Raw genomic sequence first — 19,942 nt, forward strand, 5'->3', positions numbered from 1 at the left:
GTCTGACAGTGTCTGCTGCCGGGACTGAGCAGGGGAAGGGTAATCTGCTTCTGGAAACAACCAATCCTGCCTGAAACAAAGACCATGATGAGGGGCCGGTCTCCTCACCTGGAAAATGGGGATAATATTGGGACCTGTATCACAGGATTGTTGCAATAATGCAGTGGGATAATGCCAGAAAGTGCTTAGCACAGTCCCCGACACCCTGTGAATGGCAGTGTAGCCGACAGGTTCCCATTTCTTGAGGGGCCTTTACGACACGAGTTTGCATCCTCAGAGCAACCTGTGAGGAAGGCATTTCCATCCCAGTCTGACACGGAAGAAAACTGAGGCGCAGAAAGTCAATCAATCCAAGGTCACACAGTAGGGACAAGCCAAACTGTGACACCAACCCGAGAAACTCTCAGTTCAGCTTTACCCAGAGTGCGGCCCACAGGCTTTCAGCATCAGACTCCTCCAGAGGGCTGGTTTAAAAAGCTGATTCCTGCCCCCAGACCTGCCAAATGACAATCTTTGGGGATAGAGCTCAGGAACCTGAACTTTGTAAAGATGAGGAGCCTAATTTTTATGTATGAGGAAACTGAGGCACAGAGAGGTAAAGTGATCTCCAAGGTCACACTTTCAGCAAGTATGGACCTGGGACCGAATTCATAGTCTGACTCCAGAGGCAGCAATCAGAGACTTCCTGGAAGAGGTGGCATTTGACAATGTGGGCCTCAAAGGGAAGAGACAGCACCACGGGGGAGGGCACAGCACAAATAAAGGCTTGGAGCAGGAGAGGCCAGGCAACAACAGCTCAGTGTGGCTTGTGCTTTCAGATCCCTGAGGTGAAGAAATACATATGGAGCCACCACTGCCGCCTTCCCCTGAGAGCCCAGAGAGAGACATTCCTGAGCCACCCGAGCTTCTGGGAGGAGAGCCTGCTGTGTGCAGGGTCTACAACCAGCAGGTCTACGGCAGTAGCCCCCTGGGTGTGTCTGGCTGCTGCTCAGGACGAGAAAGCCAGGGAAGGTGGTGACTCAGTCCCCACCCAACCTCAAGCTAGTCCCATTTAAATCTGAGATGAGCTCAGAGGCTGGGGAAATGCCAAACAAACCCTCCTTGCAGAACAGACGCCAGATCCAGAGAAGGCAGCCCGAGCGATAGGCTACCGGGCAGCAGCAATAAATTTGGAGCAACGCTGTGGGTTGCAGGGGGGAGACAAGTCAAGCAAGCCCTCCCTGGGCCCCTCTTCTTCATTCACCAGTGAAACAGGGAGAACTCCACTGGCTTCTGACTTCCTCCCAGGACTGTTGTGAGGAACAATGGAAAGGAAAGAGCCTGGCAGATTACACAATGTCCCACACAGCAAGCGAGAGGTTAGAGGATCACTGCGGTTACATATTAGAACAGCCAGGAGGTGCTTTCCTTGCTACCTGAACCCCAGCCACTGTGGGTAGAGGGAGAGGCTGGGCCTCTGTCTTGTTCCCACAAAGCAAAAAGGAATCCAGATATTATCTGGAGGTGAAAGTTCACATTTATTAAACGCCTACTGTGTACTAGGTATTTTTTAATGTAGAATCTCACTTAATCCTCACCACAACCCTGCAGTGTAAATATGATTACCTTGCGTGCAGAGGAGGAAACTGAAGCTCAAAGAAAGTAACTAGCCCAAGATTACACAGGCAGCGAGTGATGCAGACCAACTAAGACCAGGTGTCTGCCGCCCGAAAACCCGCACTCTTTCTCTGGAACAGTTTGTATAAGAGGCAGAACATGTCTGGTATAGGGGCCCAGCTCAAGCACTGCCTCCTTCCGGAAGCCTTTTTGATCCCTTTGCCCAGACAAGATCTCTCTCCGATGAAACCCCACAGCACATTATCAGCACACATCTGGCAGCACTCAACACATTCTGCCTCTTATTTTGTGATCAAGCACACTTTTAACAGGTAAGATGAGATGTAGGTGCAAATAGGTGGCGTTTCAGTTACCTTAAAATCCTCAAATGTCAGGGCTGGAAGCACCTAAGAGAGCACAACAACCAGCTTCCTCACTTTTTCGAAGGAAAAATACAGACAGAGGAAGACACTTGTCTGAAGCCACACAGCATCTTAGCATCAGGGCCGAGAATAGAACCTTGGCATTCTGCCTCACAGAATTTCTTTAGGGATTCCATGATTTCAGAATCAGCCTTAGGACAAAGATTATCATTCCCACTTTACAGATAAGGAAGCTGAAGCCCAGGCGAAAGCAGCCTCCCTGAGAGGTGAGATGTGGGGACCACAACCCTGATTCCCTCCACTTTCAGGCCAGAGACCAAGCCCTTTCTCCTCCCCGCTGCAAGTAGTCTGTGTAGCGTGTCAAGCTCAGGGCCCACAGTAAAAGGTCAACGGATGTTGGAAATTGTCATTATACACCAGTGGGCAGGTGACACCAGCCAGACAGCGACCTCCTCAGAGGCAGTGCTATGGCAGAGGACACAGGAGTCCTGGCTGAAATCCTCTGTGGGTCCCTGGTCTCTCTAGACCCCGTCTGTAAGACGAGGGGGCTACAATAGCTGATCTTATCTCCTGCTCCAAAGTTCTGGGACATCTGAGGCTCCTTGACAGCAGACCCCAGCTGTCTGTGGAGCATCTCTCAGCTGGGGCCTTTGTTCCCCCACTCTATGGGAAGCTGGAAAAGCAGGTGGGGCTCACAGCCACAAACTGACAGACTTTATTCCTAAGTGCCACTGGCCAAGCAGGGCCCACCCTTAAACAACAATGGGATGGAACATGGAAAATCCAACTGTCTCCAGCACAGACATCCAGCTGGGCACACCCACCTATCTTTACTATCTGGCAAAGAGCAACCAGGAATGGGGGCATAAAAAGGGGCAGCCTGTCCCCTGCCCTATTGGAAGGGCAGGTGCATTTCTGAACAACCAGGTGGCAATGGAGTGGGAGGGGGGGTAAAGAACTCTGGGCTGGGGAGTCCCAGGCCTGGATCCCTGTCCCAACTCTGCCATGAACTAGCCTGTGTGCCCCGGGCAAGCTGCTTTCCCTCTGTGGGGCTCAGTTTAAAGACAGGCTGACAGTTCCCGAAGTGTCTTTACAGATGTTTCATTTGATTGTCATGACAACCCTGTGAGGCTGGCATAATTATTCCCTTTTTACAGATGGAGAAACTGAGACTTGGAAAGGTTGAAGGTCTCATTCAAGGTCACACAGCTTGAGGCTGGCCGCAGAGGTCTTAGACCACCAAACCTAATCCTCAAGGGTGGTCAGGTTAAGAACAACCCCTCTCTCCCCTCACCCTGATTGACAGTCTCAGCAAGACCAAGGCAGCACAGACCCTGGTTCTTGCAAAGTTCTGGCCACACACCACACAGCCCAGCTGCCTAGGAGGCCGCACCCCCCCCTGCAAAATTTGATTACTCAAGTTGGCAAGAACTCAGTCCCCACCCCCAATCGCGTCTAAATAAACGCCCAAGTGATATCACATCCTGCTGGCTCCAAAATAGCCCAGGCCTGCCCACAAGCAATCACAAAATGCCAGGCCATGCAGGGCCAAGCGGGCAGGGATGCCCAGCCCGTGGCACCGTCCACACACACAAGCAACTAAAGCAGAAGCCTCAGAGCAGGAAGGCTCCCCACTCCCACCTCTGCCAGACAGTCTGGCCCCTCCCTCCTTGCCCCCTTTGTGGGGAGGCCCCAGAGCCTCCTGCCCCAGCGCCAGCCCTCGCCCCAGCGCCAACCCCATGGAGCCTCGGCCGCGGCCAGCCTGCGGGCGGACTCCAGCCAGACCCGGACACCCCACCACTCACATTGCTTCAAGAGCTCCAGACACAAAGCCATGAGGGCCGGATGGGGGTCAGAGACCCAGAGACCGGCAAAGACAGAAAAGGGGAGAGGGAGAGACACAGGAGCAGAGAGAAGGGGAGACAGGGGACCGGGGCAGAGAAAGCAAGGGGGCGCGGCAAGAGCCCTGGCAAAGGAGTAGCCTTAAAAGGGGGTCTGCAGCGCAAGAGTGGTGACACCAGCAAGACAGATGCGGGGGCAGAGAGAGGCAGGGAGAGCAAAGCAGGGGGCCCCGACCCACAGGAATGAGGAGCGCGGAGGCCCGAGAGAGAACAAGGAGAGACAGCGACAGCGGACAAACCAAGGGAAGGCAGGGAGGGGCGCTGAAGTCTGGGAGCTGGGGAGATTTGGGGGTCCCAAGGAGAGACCCCAAGGGATCTAGAAGGTATCAGCGTATACGGGGGACACCAAAAGAGGGAAAACCCTGAAGAAATGAGGGCTAAGAGGAGGCAAGACCCCCGGGATTTGGGGGGACAGATGGAAGGGAGGACCCTCAAGGGATGTGCGGGAAGCTCAGAGGAGAGCCTTGGGGGAGTGTGGAAGGTGTTCTGAAAAAAAGACCCCCAAAGATGAGGGGCGCTCAGAGGGGGGAGGCTCTGAGGGATGAGACGAGCGCCTTGAGGGGGACCCGAGATCGGGGAGCGAGGGAGGGGCTGGGAGGCAGCGCGAGGGCAGAGACAAAGAGACAGCGAGCCAGGGAGAGACAAAGCAGGCGGAGCGGGGCTACGGGCCCGAGGGCTGGTGGCCGGACAGAAGGACGGAAGCGCGAGCGGGCGGGGGGACGGACGGACGGACAGAAGGGGAGGAGGGCGGGGGCAGGGCAGGGCAGGGCCGGGCGGGGGCGGCGCCCGTCTCCTCGCGGGGCCGCGGCTGCTCCGGGCGGCGCTGGGCGGGCCCCAGGCGTCCGGGCTGAGGAGGCGGCGACGACGACGTGGACCGGACAGACCGACGAAGTGACGGACGGGCTGGCGGCAGCTGCGGCCAGCGGCGGGCACTCACCCTCCTCCCTCACGCGGCCCGGCCCGAGGCTCCGGTTTTGTACGCCCGAGAGGCGGGGCCTCTGGGTTAAAGCCCCGCGCCGGCCCCGCCCCGCCCCGCCCCCCGCGTCACGCGCGCGCGCGTCGCTCGGGACTCCCGAGACGGGCGGGGGCGCGCCCAGCCCTCTCGGCACGTGGCCGTACCGCGCGCGCGGAGGGGCGGGTGCGCAAGCGCGCAGGGCGCTCAGTCCAGCCCACGCCCAGGCCGCCCGACCCCGAGAGGGAGCGCGCGCCCACGTCAGCACGCGCATGCCTAAGCACGGGGGACTCCGCCCCTCCAGCCGCCCCCACCAAACCGGTTCCAGCTGGAACCAGACGCATGCTCCCTGACGAGAGAGGGGCCAGGAGACTCTGCACTAGTTTATCGTGGCGACACCTCGCTGTTCCCGGGGGAAACTGAGGCTCAGAGCAAGCAGTCTGAGGTGGTCTTCTCATCTCTGTGTGGTCAAATTAGCCCCCCAGGTGCTATCGACTGTACGTCCTAAGTGTTTCTAGTTGTCCCCTCTACTCCATCCTCGCTTTGCTGTGCTCATCTGAGGTCCTCCAGGTTGGGTTAGAATCCCTGCTCAGCCTCCGGAGGGCTGTGTGACCTTGGACAAGATACTCATTCAACCTCCTAAGCCTTCGTTTCCTCCAGTAAAAACCATCACATCCAGGATGGCTTGGAGAGCCAAGTGCAGTAGGAGCTGCCTAAATTCATAAGTCACTCCCTTGCCGGCTCATGGCCTTCCCAGTTCCCCACTTCTCCCCTGCGAGTCCCCCTACTCACAGTCCTGGTCCTTGGGGTCTCATCCCTCATCCGCACCTACCTGCAGATCCAGCTTCTGCTCCCCCACCTGCCTTGCTGGGTGACCTAGGCAAGTCCCTTCCCGTCTCTGTGCATCTCTTTTCCAAATGTAAAGTGGAGAAAAGAATCTTACTCAAGGGACTTCCCCGGTGGCACAGTGGTTAACGATCTGCCTGCCAATGCAGGGGACACGGGTTCAATCCCCGGTTCGAGCAACTACGCCCATGTGCAACAACTACTGAGCCCGCGTGCCACATCTACTGAAGCCCATGCTCCTAGAGCCCGTGCTTCACAACAAGAGAAGCCACCACAATGAGAAGCCCGCACACCGCAACAAAGAGTAGCCCCCGCTCCCCACAACTGGTTTCTCTAGCCCACGCGCGGCAACGAAGACCCAATGCAACCAAAAATATAAGTAAATAAATTAATTTTTTAAAAAAAGCATCTTAGTCAAGAAGATGATACAGTCTTTCCAATACCACTGTCTTGCATAAAGGTATAATAGTAACAAAAGCAACTGAGGGCTATTGAGCGTTTTTTGATGCCAGGCACTGTACTAAACACTTAGAAAATATTAGCTTACTTTGCCCTTCTCACAGTCACTATGCTACACCTATACCATTCACTTAGTCTTTATCTTTAGATTGATTACTTAGGAAAATTCAGGAAGCCCCAAAGCACATGCCTGACTCTATCTTGCTCCGTCCCAACCACACCAGTCCTGCTCCTCCTTCAATGCACTAGGCACCCTCCTGCCTCAGGGCCTTTGTACCACTCTTCTCCCTGCCTGGAGTACCTCCCCAGCACTACTCCTTCCCTCACTTCCTTCAAGTGCTTTCTCAAACATCTGTCTCAATGAGTTCTATCCTGGTACCCTGTTTATGCTGCAATACCCCTCTCCTCCTGCTGCCGGCACTCCCAGTACTCCTTGCCCTACACTACTTGCCAATAAACCATATACTTATTTGAGTTATTTATGCTTATTGTTGTGTCTGCCTCCCCCTATCTGCCCCCCCCCCAAAAGTATGTAGTCTCTATGAAGGCAGAGTTTTCCCTTTTGTTCACTGATGTGTCCCTGGTGCCTAGAGCAGAGCCTGGCCCATTGAGGTGATCAGTAAGCATCTATTCAATGAAAGGGCTGCCTCATTGCAAGGCTCTTGCCCTTAACCATGGCCTCAGGGCCTCCGAGGTTCAACTTAAGCCTTTTAGTCTCTCCTCCTTTGGCCTGACCTCTCTACCCCTGAGGGAGTAAGGAATTATTCTTGTTCAAGAATCTCAAAGCTGGGACTTCCCTGGTGGCGCAGTGGTTAAGAATCCGCTTGACAATGCAGGAGACATGGGTTCGATCCCTGGTCCGGGAAGATCCCACACGCGGAGCAACTAAGCCCGTGCGCCATAACTACTGAAGCCTGCGTGCCTATAGCCTGTGCTCCACAACAAGAGAAGCCACTGCAATGAGAAGCCTGTGCACCACAACGAAGAGTAACCCCCACTCGCCGCAACTAGAGAAAGCCTGTGTGCAGCAACGAAGACCCAACGCAGCCAAAAATAAAAAAATAAAAAATAATCCACAAAAATAAAAAAAAATTTTGTTAAAAAAAAAAAAGAATCTCAAAGCTGTGGTTCCCAGCCTGCCCACCAGTCTTTAAGCCCAATCACTATTTCCCCCAGAAGGCTCAATGGATCTGTCTAAAAATGGGACTTAGGAGAGTGACTCAGTTAACCAGGAACTTCCTGGTCCAAGGCTGGGTGGGACTGTGGGAGGAAGCCCACCTTCTGCCCAGTGCCCTCTGTGGAGAGGTGCCTATTTCGGGAGGTGGGAATTCTGGCTCCTCATCACTCACTCTAGGAAGGCCTCCTGGACCCTCCCGTTACTCTCTGACTCTATGGCCCCTGCCCAGGCCTCACTGTGCCTTGCCTGGACCACTGCACAGCTTCCAATCCATCCTGCCCATGTGGCCAGATAATTCTCCCTGAAACTCCTGTGACCACACTGCATCTCTTTACCAGGACCTCGGATGGCCCCCCAACACAGGATAATGGGGAACTCAAGTCAGGCAGACCGAGGTGGGAAACAGCTCCTTGACCTTCTAACTGGGTGACCCTGACTTGACACTCACCTCCTCTAGGCTACAGTTTCTTTGTAAAATATCTGTAAACGGGCTTCCCCGGTGGTGCAGTGGTTGAGAGTCCGCCTGCCAATGCAGGGGACACGGGTTCGAGCCCTGGTCTGGGAAGATCCCCCATGCCACGGAGCAACTGGGCCCGTGAGCCACAACTACTGAGCCTGCGCGCCTGGAGCCTGTGCTCCGCAACAGGAGAGGCCGCGATAGTGGGAGGCCCGCGCACCACGATGAAGAGTGGCCCCCGCTTGCCACAACTAGAGAAAGCCCTTGCACAGAAACGAAGACCCAACACAGCCAAAAATAAATAAATTAATTAATTAATTTTAAAAAAAATCTGTAAACGTGTATGTGCGTGTGTGTGTGTGTGTGTGGTTAACTGGGCTAAACAAGGAATGTCAGATAAATGCAACATTCCTGGACAAAGCAGCCATCACTAATCAATGGTGGCACATTTCTCTGCTTAACCCAATCTCAGTCCTGAGCTCCAGGGATCAGAGATGACATGTAAGTTGAAGTCTATTTGCATCTCTGGACATGATGGTCTTTCAGGTTCCTCTCAGCCCTGATATTCTGGGGACTGGAGTGTCCAACCTGATAGGAGCCTGTAGTGTAATAACGGGAGACTGTTAGGGTTAGGCCTGGGAGAGGGCTTGGGGGACAAGGCTGCCTGGAAGGTTGGCTCCTTACTGGAATTTTGTCAGCCTCCCTTCCTGTGTCTATGGAGGAGAGAGTAAATCAGAGAAGAAACTGGGAGAGTTCTGAGGGAGGGGAGAGGGGACAAAGAAGGGAGGACAGAGCATTCTGTGACTCAGATAGGAGGTGTTTGTGGGTCCCCAAACCCAAGCCTCACAACATAGATGGAGAACTTGAGGCACAGGGAGGGGTCAGGACCCACCCAGAGTGACACAGCACAGCTGAAACTAGAACTCAGGGCCCCTGAGCAAGGAGCAAGGGTGTTTCCCAGTCCAGGAACCTATCCCAAGCACTGTCAGAGAGTGACTCCACGTGTGTGCACATGTGCACGTGTACACACGTGTACCCATGTGCAGGTGCGGGGAATGCGGTAGGTGCGGGGCAGGGGTAGGTGGCAGGTACCACCCAGCAGCCACCGCTCCTAGGTGTTGTCACAGCCTCCCTTGTGATTCAGAGGGAGTGGGAGAGACACAGAAAGGGAGGCTGGGGAGGGAGAAGGGCCAGAAATTGAGAAGAAAGAAAGGGAGAAAGGCTGGTGGGGAGAAATAGGGCTGAGGGAGACAGGCAGACAGAAGGCGAAGATGATGGAGGGGAGGGGAAGCTGGAAGAAAGGGATGGAGGAAGGGAGGGAGAAGAGGAGAATGAGCGCTAATGGGGGATGGGCAGCGTCAGAGAAGGGAGGAGTGGCACGGAGCGTGTTCTCTGTTCTTTCTTTTCTTTCTCAGAAGTGGAGAGAGAGGGGGCAGGATGGGGCAGACTGAGGGGGTAATGGCACACCCGTGGGCCCTCCCAGGTAGGTCCTTTGGCTGGGGAGGGGCATGTGTATGTAGCGAAGCTTCTGTTTCCCCCACCATCCCGGCTGGGGCCGACCCTGCCTGCCAGTCACCTGCCAGAGCTATTTCTGGAATGTGGAATCTGGGTCAGAGAAGGGGAGGAACAGAGGGGGTGCCGGCAGCTGGGAAGCTGGCCAGCCCCCAGCCAGCAGGTGGGGGGTGGTGGGCAGCTCCATGCCCTGCCCAGGGCCACTCCGGAGGGGCCCGCCCCTCCCAGGCTCTCACCATCTCAGTAAGTGGCCTCCCCATCCACCCACCTGCCGGCATATGGCCTGAGAGCATATGTGCCCATGTGAGGGTGACAAAGAGCTTTCATGCCCCTCAGCGACTGGGGGCTCAGAACAGCCCTAGGTGGGGGACAGGCCCCAGACTGCTCACTTCTTGGAGACATATGCTGAGGACAGGGGGCAGCCTTCTGAGTAGGGGTGACCCCTGCAGGGAGACAGTGTCTGAGGGAGGGTGTACCTGTGGGTGGTGGGGTGTGTCTGTGAGGAGGGAGGTGGTTACGGGCCAGAATGCCATGGATGGTGGTGCAAGTTTTACACTGATGAAGGGTGCCACGTATAAGGGGGGTGCTGTTCACAACACAGACATAATCGAATTATATATTTATTATGACACATCTGCGGCAGATGGCAGTAAAGGACCTTATTCTAATAAAAATTGTGCATCATGATAATTTTCCAATAGATGACAGTTAAGTGTCTTTCTTAACCCAGCACTAAGCTACTGTAGGGACCAACTGCAGCTCTGGGCACAGGTCTGAAAAATCTGGTGGCTTTGGTTTTCCCTGCAAGGCAGGTGAGTTTACCTGCCGAGCATGAGGGGATCAGGGGTTGGAGGAGAGAGGAGCAAGTATGTAGTGGTCACTATGGAGACCTGGAGGGAGGGCTGAGTGGGGAAACACGGGGTAGGGGGGATTTTTTTGGTGGCTCCAATCTGTTAGGGGCATGATCTCCTTACAGGTGTAGAGGTGGCATGAGCCTTGAAGGAGACACACACATATGTGAGAGGATGTGCAACTGTATATAGAGATTAGGTGTATGTGCATGTGAGAATATCAGTGTGCATGTGTTTTTATATGTTTTCAGAGAGAGAGGTCTAAGAACCTTATATATATCCATAAGTAGGTATATATGTGCACACATGTCTGGGTAGGTGTCAGATGTTGCTACCAGTACTTTCTTGAGTATCTTGGTTTGGGCTTAAGCCCCCAAACTGAGAATAATTGGAGCCCCACATCCCTACATTTAAAGCCAGAAATGCTGGATTATTCATATGGGATGTGCTGAAGGGGCCGTGATTGAATTTTTGGCCTCAATTCTCAACCCTCCCCTGTGTTCATGCCCTTTGCAATGTAACTGCAGTTTCTCCCGCAAAAGGTTGAGTGTATTTCCCTGGACCTTGGCTTTGGGCTCATGTGACTTGCTTTGACCAACCAGATGTTCATAGGTGTGACACAGAGACTTGAAATGAGCTTGTACCGTGGGATTTGCCCTCTTATACTTCTGCCACCACCATGAGAAGTACATGCCTTGGCTAGGGCACTGATTCCAGGAGTGCGCTTTGGTTCCAGGAGGAGAATATAGGACACGCAGAGCAGAACCAGCCAACCAAAAAACTCATGAATGAGAACAAATGCGCATTATTGTGTGCCTCTGAAATTAGATGTGCTTGTTTGTTACATGGCATTATTGTGATAATAGTTGATAGATACAGAAATTGGTACCAAGAGTGGGGTGTATAAGCAACAAAAACAAAAATATGTAGAATTGGCTCTGGGACCAAGTGGTGAGCAGTGAGCAAACTGTTAGAGGAGGCTTGAAAAAAGGTTACCCATACTCTGCAGAGACAAAATGCTTGGTAAAACTGTCAATCTACAGTAACTTGAAGAGAACCAATGGATTTGGGCAAGAGAGTTTCCAGGTAAAATGTTGAAAGCAAGAGCTGGCTCCTTTGGGCTGAATTTGGTAAGGACTTAGAAGAAAGAGGAATTCATAAAAGAAACAGGGAGTGTCACAGGGAGTGTTTAGAGGGAATACAGAGAGCCCAGAACTTGCTGAGTTGGACAAGAGATCAGTCAACTCCAGCTTCTCCAGCCAGTAAATCAGTTTCAAATTAATATACAGCCTGGGGACAAAGATCAGACCAAGGTCATGGCCTTAAGATACAGCATGTGGGCCAGATCAAATCGAGGATGTGGTTACAACATCTTTTATTAATACTCTAAAATAATAAGGTACCATTCAGTAGATGCTCTCAGCTGCTCAAAAGAGCTTCTAGAAAGCTTAAGAGCATGGCCCCACAGAAGCCTGATGCACCCAAAGTCATCATAATTGAGTTGAGAGAGGCTGACATGACTCAAAAATAATTGTGGGTGTGCTTTTTGGTACATGGTGTTAAGTGGAATCAAATACATAGAAAACCCATAAAGTGTTTGAGGGAGGTGTGTGGCCAAAACTATGATCAGCTTAGGCTCAAAGGACTGAGACCACTCAAGATGTAAAAAGACATCTGGGTCCCTAACTTTCTTCAGGCAGGAAGCAGACAGAGAAGGCTCTTTGGCTGCCCAAAGGCCTATTCTCCAATGCTTTCTTTAGACATGGCCAACAAGGCTAATGGAAAAGGAAGGGCTTTCAGAGAGCAGAGCCAAGAGCTACGGAAAACCATGGCTTACGGAATCAACCCCAGGGCATAGAGCTTGGGCCTAGTCAAGAGACATTCCCTTTCCCAGAGTGTTTGCCCAACATCTGCCCAGAAGGACTTCAGAATGGCCATGGATCAGTAAGTCTCTGAACCCCTTCTCCCTCTTTCTGAACAGGAGTGTAGACTGCAGTTATCCTGCCCCTATTTTACCAATGTATGCTGGGTGTGTTGGGGGTGGGGTTGGGAGGTGGGAGGTAGATATCTTTTTCTTTTTTAATTTTAGATTTTAGGCTGCTTGATCAAGAGGAGCCACATCCAGATCTGACACAGATCATGAGATGTTTTTTCCTTTTTAAAAAATTTATGTATGTATGTATGCATGTATTTATGTATTTATTTATTACTCAAGGAGAGTTGATTTACAATATTATATTAGTTTCAGGTGTACCATGAGATCCTGATGTTATGATTGGATGAGACTTTTCAGGATCTTTGGGATAAGGGTATTTTCTGTGAGAGGGACACAAATAAATGTGGCCAAGAAAGTGGGCCACAGTAAATTGAATTACTGACCCTGGTTCTTCACCCCTTCCTCTGTCCACACAGTGGGAGGATAGTTCTCCACCCCTTGTTTTTGAGCTATGACTTCCTCTAACTAATAGGATTTTAGCAGATATTATGCAAGCAGGGACCTTGAAATGTGCCTGTGTAGTTAGGCTTGCTCTCTGTGCTTCTGCCGTCAACATGAGAAGAACATGCCCTGCTAAAGCCACTGCTCCCAGGAGGACCCTTTGGTCCCAGGAAGAGAGTGAGAAACATGTGGAGCAGAGCCATTCCAGCTGACCCACAAACTTGGGAGCAAGAAATAAATGTTACTTGTTGTATTACACTGATTTTGTAGTTGTTTGCTTTGCAGCACTATTGTAGCAATAGCTGACCAATACAGGGACCCAGACAGCTCTGGGACATGTAGCCCATCACCCATCTTCAGTCCATTCATGAGTGACTGGGGTTGGGGGAGATTGGTGAGTGAAGGTTTATTTGAAGAAAATTGTTGACATGCTATCTGATTCCCCAGGCCCACCTCCTGCTTAGAGAACTTTCCTTGGGCCTGATGATGTGGGGAATCTGATCCTTTACCTGAGACTCCTATAGGACTGTAACAGAGTGCCTGGGAGAGCCTGGCAGGGATACCCTGGATTTGGAGGCCAAAGAAACTGGACCCCGACACCTGCTTTGGAGATTTCTAACGTGGAGAGGCTGGCAGGCCTAGCTGTGACAGCAGGTCTAGAAGGAAGGCTGTAGCAGACCAGCCTATACTTTCAGAGTTCTGCAAGGCACAGGCCTCATTTTCACATGGGTTAAGTGGGAGCTGAGGGAGACAGTAGGGCTGGAGTTGTCATCAGAGGAGTCTGCCCAAGATGCCTGCCTAGCAGGGCCAGGTCCCCTGGCAAAAAGAGGCTGAGTATGGAGGAGGGGGACCACTGGTTGGAGAAACTGAGGCAGAATAAGCAGCAGTGGCCTGGAGGGGGATTGCCCATGCTAGGAAAGAAGACACCACAAGGGCCCTGCAGGATAGGAGAAACTCTGAAAGCACCACCTAAGAGAAAGAGCTAGCAAGTGGCATCTGTCACACAGATACTCCTGATGCCAGACAACATCTGCACTAGCGACCTTCCCCTCCCACTGGAGGAACCAGAAATTGCCACTGATGAACAAGGAACAGAGAAGACACTGACCACCACGCCCAGCTCCCCACTGTGGGCTTCTGAGCCCAGTCAGGCCCTAGCTGCAGGTGCATGAGGTCTGAAGTAGATGAGACTGATGTTTTGAAATGAGACCAGACTCTCAATACCTGAAAATGAGACTGTTCCTTAAGGTCTAAAAATGACTGGAAAAGCTCGGGGATCTGCCCAGATATCAGCCACGATTTGAAAGGCAATAGTGAAACAAAGTGATTTCTTGCTCTGCCCCCTGCCTTTGCAGTTCATTCAGTCAATAAGCTGGTTTCTTGTGTATAGAATATGCATAAGATTCAGGCTCATTTATTTATATCAAACACCAACTGAGCGCTTGAAACATGTGTCTTTTCCTACAATAATCCAACCCCAATGCCTTTGATTGTCAGGAGGCTCAGAGTCAAGTCTGAGAACCAGTAATAAGAGCTACACTTGTCAGCTCCTACCATGTGCAAGGGCCCACCTAAACCTCTCCAGGCACAGCCTTATTTCATCTCCCCCGAGAGCTCTCTGGGGTCTGGCTTATGCCTCAGTTTATACCTGGGGAAACTGAGGCTCAGGGAGGAAAACTCTCTAGTCAGAGTGAGATCAAAGTTCTCTCTACTAAGCCAGAAATTGTGCTATGATCTTCCTGGGTCTTGATGGTCATGGCTTGCTCTGGGACACAGGGTCCCCGTTTTCTCTGATCGTGCCTGGGTTATTGTCAGAGAACTTAGAACAAGTATCAGGAAGGATAGGTTGTCTCTGACTGTGAATATGAGAGAAACCTGCAAACCCACCCCTTTGAGAAGGCTCAATGCAGATCCCATCCTCTTCCCTGCAGGGGCCCACCCTCCCCACAGGTTTGCCTACCTGAACTAATCCAAACAGGTAAGTAGGGCTTCAGTAAGAGCCAGGGTCTAGAGAGCCAGGGGCAACCAAGTATCTCACAATCTCCAGCCCTCACGACCCCCTCACCCCACCCCCAGTGTTGACATCTGCCTCTGTGACAGCACCCCCCGCCCCCGCCCCCCCCCCCGCCCCGGCTGCTGCCATTTGAGCTCCAGTTCACCAGTCGGTGGGAAGTTCGGCCCCAAGGCCTCCTGCTTTTGCTAGCCATCCCTCCAATCCTGGCTCACCAAGCATGGATTCCTCCCCACCTCTGGTCCACCAGGAACGGTCCCAGGGGTCCCCCGTCTCGGTACTCACTCGGAAGCGTGCGACTATTGCTGAGGCTGCCGGTGCTGGGAGGGGGGGAAAGGGACTGCAGGGAAACACTGTCCTCCTCCTGCGAGCAGCCCGCCTGGATGGCGCGCAGGTAGCTGTGGCTGCGGGAGCGGAAGTAGCTGGGCAGCGGCAAGTCTAGAGCCTCCGCCGTGGTCGACTCTGCTTCACTGCAGGCCGACTCGCAGGCTGCCTCATACTGGTCGCTCAGATCTGCCTCCCGTACCTGTCAGGGCAAAAGCAGGCATCAGGGGCCGGCTGTGCCCACTGTGGAGGGATGGGGTGCTTGGCGGTTGGCTCAGCTGCAGAGCTGGAGTCTGTGGGGCCTCAGCTCGGCCCACCCTCCTGCTCCCGTCTCACTCAGGACACGGGATGGGCAGATGGAGCCCTTAAGAAATATACAGACTCTCTCACCTCTTTGGGCCTCAATTTTCCCATCTCTACAATGGAGGAGAAACTATTAAACATACTTTCTAGGATGTTAGCTAGGTTATATCTTGTGTGTCCAGACTGATTAATTAATAGATTTTGAGGTCATATCTGAATTCAGCCAGAAGGAAGGCTATAATCAGTAACGTCTGCCCTGAATGTTGGAATGGGGAGGTGGCAGTAGGTGTGCTAGATAATTACCATCTTATGGTCCAATTCCTTCATTTTTATAAGCAAAGAAACTGAGGGCTACTGAGGGGAAGATACTTGCCAGTTGTACCCAGTGAGGAAGTAGCAGAATCAATACTCCAAATGTATATTTAAGGAAGATTAATCTAGCCCTGGTGTACAGAATGGATGTTGGATATAGGGTCTGGAATGGAGGCAGAGGCCAGAGATGAAGCTGATGCAATAGTCTGGTGAGAGAAAATAATACTGGAATGAGGGTAGTGGCAGTGAGGATTGATTAGTCACATCTGCCATGGGCAGTATGGAGAATGGAGGTATACATGCTATTTGCCAGCTCACATCTAGTTCAACCTCATCTGGATGGTTTCTAAGTGTCCCTCTAGAGACAAGATCCTACAAATCTGCAGCTGGGGGTGTGAGCATAGAGGGGGGCTCACCATACATACACTCTCCAAGGGTTCTGGAAGGGTCTGTCTGACCCATGTCTCAGGCCATCTTGGTACCTGGGGAATCACAGAATATAAGCTGAGGAGTCAGCTGGCTAAAGATGGACACTGGGTGGGGGTCTGGGAAGACACCTGGGCTACACGGGAGGGGGCAAAAGTTGACTGAGCACCATGTGGAGGAAAAGATGAAGCTGGATATGGGGCCACTGTGCCCAGGACCTGGCTGTGTGACCTCAGGCAGGCCAGCACTATCCTCTGAATCAGTGTTTCCCTATCTAAATGGAATAGAATGCCTGTGGACTCGTCTGGCACTGCAGCAGGTAAAACGACTGGACGGATCATCACCCAATTTTTTTTTTTTTTTCTGGCTGCACCGAGCGGCTTGCGGTATCTCAGTTCCCCGACCAGGGATTGAACCCGGGCCCTCGGCAGTGAGAGCGCGGAGTCCTGACCACTGGACTGCCAGGGAATTCCTGATCATCACCCAGTTTGGAGTATATGTTTGGAAAGGTCTAAGTTTGCTCTGTTCAATGTGGTAGCAACTAACCATGCGTGGCTATTTAGGTTTAAATTAATTAAAATAAACAAAATTCAGTTCCTTAGTCACACTAGCCACATTTCACTTGCTCATGTTACCTTATTGGACAGCATGGATTATAGAACACTTCCAATCATCACAGAAAATTCTATCAGACAGCACTGATAAATTAAAATGTAGGCCATGTGACACACCCAAAATTCACTTGGAGAGAGTATTAAAGAGATAGGTGTTTATCCTCCAAAGCTGCAACCTGAGGTATACTGAGAGGCCCCTGTGATTGCCAAGGGTGATAAGGTCTTGATTAGGGATTGCACGGTCATGGCCCACCTCTGGAGCTAGACTGCCAGAGTTTCATTCCCGGCTCCATCATTTTCTCACAAGAGGAATATGGGCAAGTCACTTAACTGCTCTGTGCCTCAGTTTCCCCATCTATAAAATGGGGGCTAATTAGAGACCAGATTTCACAGGATTGTGGTCAAGATGAAATGAGATCATTCATAATCACATGCTTCGAATAGAGTTGGGAAAACTAAGCACCTGATAACCTGTACCTGTTATTACAGGCAACTTTGTGGGGCGAGGGCAAAGATTTGTCAGTGTCGGTTAAGATGCTCCCAAGCTCCCAGGGAGAGGCCAGCTGGTTAGTGCTGTTGGTATGTATATCACTGAGGACGTACTATGTGCAGGGAACTGCCCTGGGGGTTTTATATGTGAACACATCACACCCTTATCATGAGGCTGTTGAAGGAAGGAAGAGGTCACCTGGCCCACTGTGGGCTCCCCAAAGACCCTCTGCAACAATGTGCTCAAGAAGAATTATGATATGAAGGTGGGAGGCACATGAGGCATTCGTGGCTGGAATGAGGAGATGAGGGGCCAGTCACAGTTCTGCCCTGTAGGCCGTGTGGCCTTGGATCAGTCCCTTGCCACTCCTGGCCACGATGAGGACTTGGGCCCAGAGCACCTTCCCTGACTCTCTATCTGGCCTTGGGGCTGAGGCCTGGGAGGGAGGAGAGGACCACCTCCAGGGGCAGGATGGGTGTGCGTGGGATGGGGCACCCTTAGGACAGGCGGACAGTGCCAGCACTGGCGTCGTCTTCACCACCTTTGGTAAGCTTGAAAAGTCTCTGCATTCATTTCGGAACCCTAACATCCTGAAAGGTCTTGTTGGAACCCAAGAAAGGAGATAAGTCAGGGGATCTGGGGCTGGGATGTGAAGGCCAATGCCCCCAGCCCCTGATCTGTCCAAATGGAACAGTCTCCCCAGGCCTTTCCCAGGCTTTGGGGGATGAGAGGAAGGAGGGAGCTAGAAGCTCTCAGGATACACCTTCCTTTATCTTGGGGTTACTATTTAAAAAAACATTTTTTTTAATTCAAGTATAGTTGATTTACAATGTTATGCCAATATCCTGGGGTTATTCTTGCCCCATCCATAGATCCTAGCCCATTCTTTTCCATTTCTGAGAAGAGGAAACTGAGGCACAGAGAAGTGAAGCGATAGGGCCAAAGAGTGGAAGGTCCAGGCACCAACGTGATCCCTGACACCATCTTCACTGGAGGGGGCTTTCCTGGTGCTGGCTCTGCTTGCACCTGCCCGGCTCAGGGGCCAGGACCACTGAGGTGCCTGAGACCCAGCCCTGGCCTCTGGGATTGGGGGACGAGAGAATGGCAAACATACTGACCTGCTGCTCGTGGCCAAACAACTGGGGGATCAGGGAGGCCTGTCCAAAAATCTGCAGGAAAGAGACGGGGAGGGTTATGGGGAGACCGAGGCTGGGGGCTAGGGTGGGGTATTCAGGCCCGGCTGCAAGAGAACTTGTGGCTGGCTGGTCTAACCTCCCCAGACTGGCTGAGGTGCAGCTGCTGGGAGGTCTTGGCTTCCTCCAGGGATGGGAGGCTCACTCCTTCTGGGGCTGGGTGTTGTTGAAGACTTGTAATCTGCTGTTTATAAGTCTTTCTCCTGGGTTGGCTTCTGGGACCATGGATGTCCTGTCTGCTGTCTCTCACCTGGGCAGGCAGCCCCCAGGATGTACAGATTAGGGACAGAGCCCAGAGACTTCTCTTCCCTGGTCAGGGCTTACACAGTCCAGTGCCTGGTGGGAGCGGGGCTTCTTCTGGCAGGAGTTGAGGCCTCAGAGGCACAGACAGAAATGGACATCTCTGACTTTGGGGCGACATATGTGGCTCAGGTCACTCAAGCTTCATGGGATGAGGGTTTGGGGGTTCAGAGGACCCTGGGCTAGGGGAGAGCTGGAGCTGGGCAGGGGGTTGTGGGAGAGACCTGCTGGGGTCCCCAGCCTGGCTGATTCTGTGTACCTTTTCGTGTAGCCAAAGGACAAAATTGTTCCAGGTGCCAGGGTCAGGCAGGGGATGGAGACGGTGGGTGTGAGAGAGACAGACAGACCCAGAGAGAAACATGGAAATGAGACACTCTGGAGAGAATCAGAGAATCAGAGAAACAGAGGGAGACAGACACAGACCGACAGGGAGACTGAGGGATGAGAGAACAGGCAGGATGGGAGAGACAAGGAGGGACGCCGTCCATTCAGCAAACCTACGTGCCCTGTGCCATGTGCTGGGGACTCCGTGGGGACAAGACAGCAAGGTCCCCGTCTGTAGGGAACTCCCAGTCTTAAGAGTGAGACAGACATCAACTAACAAGTATAATTCCAGATAGTGAGAAGTGCTGTCAAGAAAATTAAGCAGAGTAAGGAAACAGGGCCCCGGGGACCCCCTGAGGCAAGTGATAGGGCAGGTCCCTCTGAGGTGACATTTGAGCCAAGACCTGGGACACGGAGAAGAACCAGCTGTGCAAAGATCTGAGAGAAGATGCTCCTGGGAGAGGGATGAGCGAATGCAGGGGGCCTGGGGCAGGAATGGGGTGTGTGAGGAGCAAAAGGAGGCCAGAATGGCTGGAGCAGAGGGAGTGACAGAGCAAGTCGGGGATCACATCTGAGAGGGAGGCCGGGCTTCACAGGTCTGGCTTTCACTAGGGTGAGGCGGGAGCCGTGGGAGGCTTCGGAGCAGGTGACGTGATTTGACTTCTGTCTTTTACAAGCTCCCTCTGGCCGCTGAGAATAGATTGGGGGTGGCAGGCACAGAGGCCAGGACAACGGTGCAGGTGAGACTTGGTGGCGCCTGGATGAGGATGGTGGGGCGGAGGGTCCCCTGGCCGGGGGTGGGGGGCTCTCCCTCTCCCCACATCTGATGTCAGTCTCCTTGGAGCGTGGGAATGACAGTGCTGAGGATGGGGGCTGGGGCGGGCTTGGCCGGGCCAGGAATATGGGGTGGTGAGGAGCTGGGATCCGAAAGTTTTAAGCAGTCCGCTAGCCTAGGCCGTGGGGCTGCACACCGTGGGACCTGGGGCCTGTTCCTGCCCAGAGAGGTGGCTGGGTCTGCACCTGGCTGCCTCCACTGCCTCACTGTGCTACTACTGGCAGATGTCTGCCCTCTCT

At 52.8% G+C, this 19,942-nt stretch overlaps 1 protein-coding gene and 1 long non-coding RNA gene across 10 annotated transcripts in view; one reads left to right on the plus strand and one right to left on the minus strand.

Annotated features, from left to right (window-relative positions):
• LOC309645382 overlaps positions 1 to 19,942 on the plus strand; it is a 180,343-nt gene that overhangs the window by 134,833 nt on the left and 25,568 nt on the right. The gene's annotated exons all lie outside the window — the stretch shown is intronic.
• Positions 1 to 19,942, minus strand: part of DLGAP4 (DLG associated protein 4) — a 136,756-nt gene that overhangs the window by 57,147 nt on the left and 59,667 nt on the right. For 2 of the 9 annotated variants that reach the window (XM_082430117.1, XM_082430113.1), the window contains exons 5-7: positions 18,170 to 18,220; positions 15,938 to 16,003; positions 14,868 to 15,108 (exon numbers count right to left, since the gene is read on the minus strand). In XM_082430117.1, coding sequence (XP_082286243.1) covers positions 14,868 to 15,108; positions 15,938 to 16,003; positions 18,170 to 18,220 — 358 coding nt within the window. The other 7 variants (XM_082430119.1, XM_082430118.1, XM_082430121.1 and 4 more) reach the window with 5 other exon arrangements.

Source organism: Balaenoptera physalus, assembly GCF_965194825.1.
Source record: "Balaenoptera physalus genome assembly, chromosome: 16".
NCBI lineage: Eukaryota > Metazoa > Chordata > Mammalia > Artiodactyla > Balaenopteridae > Balaenoptera > Balaenoptera physalus.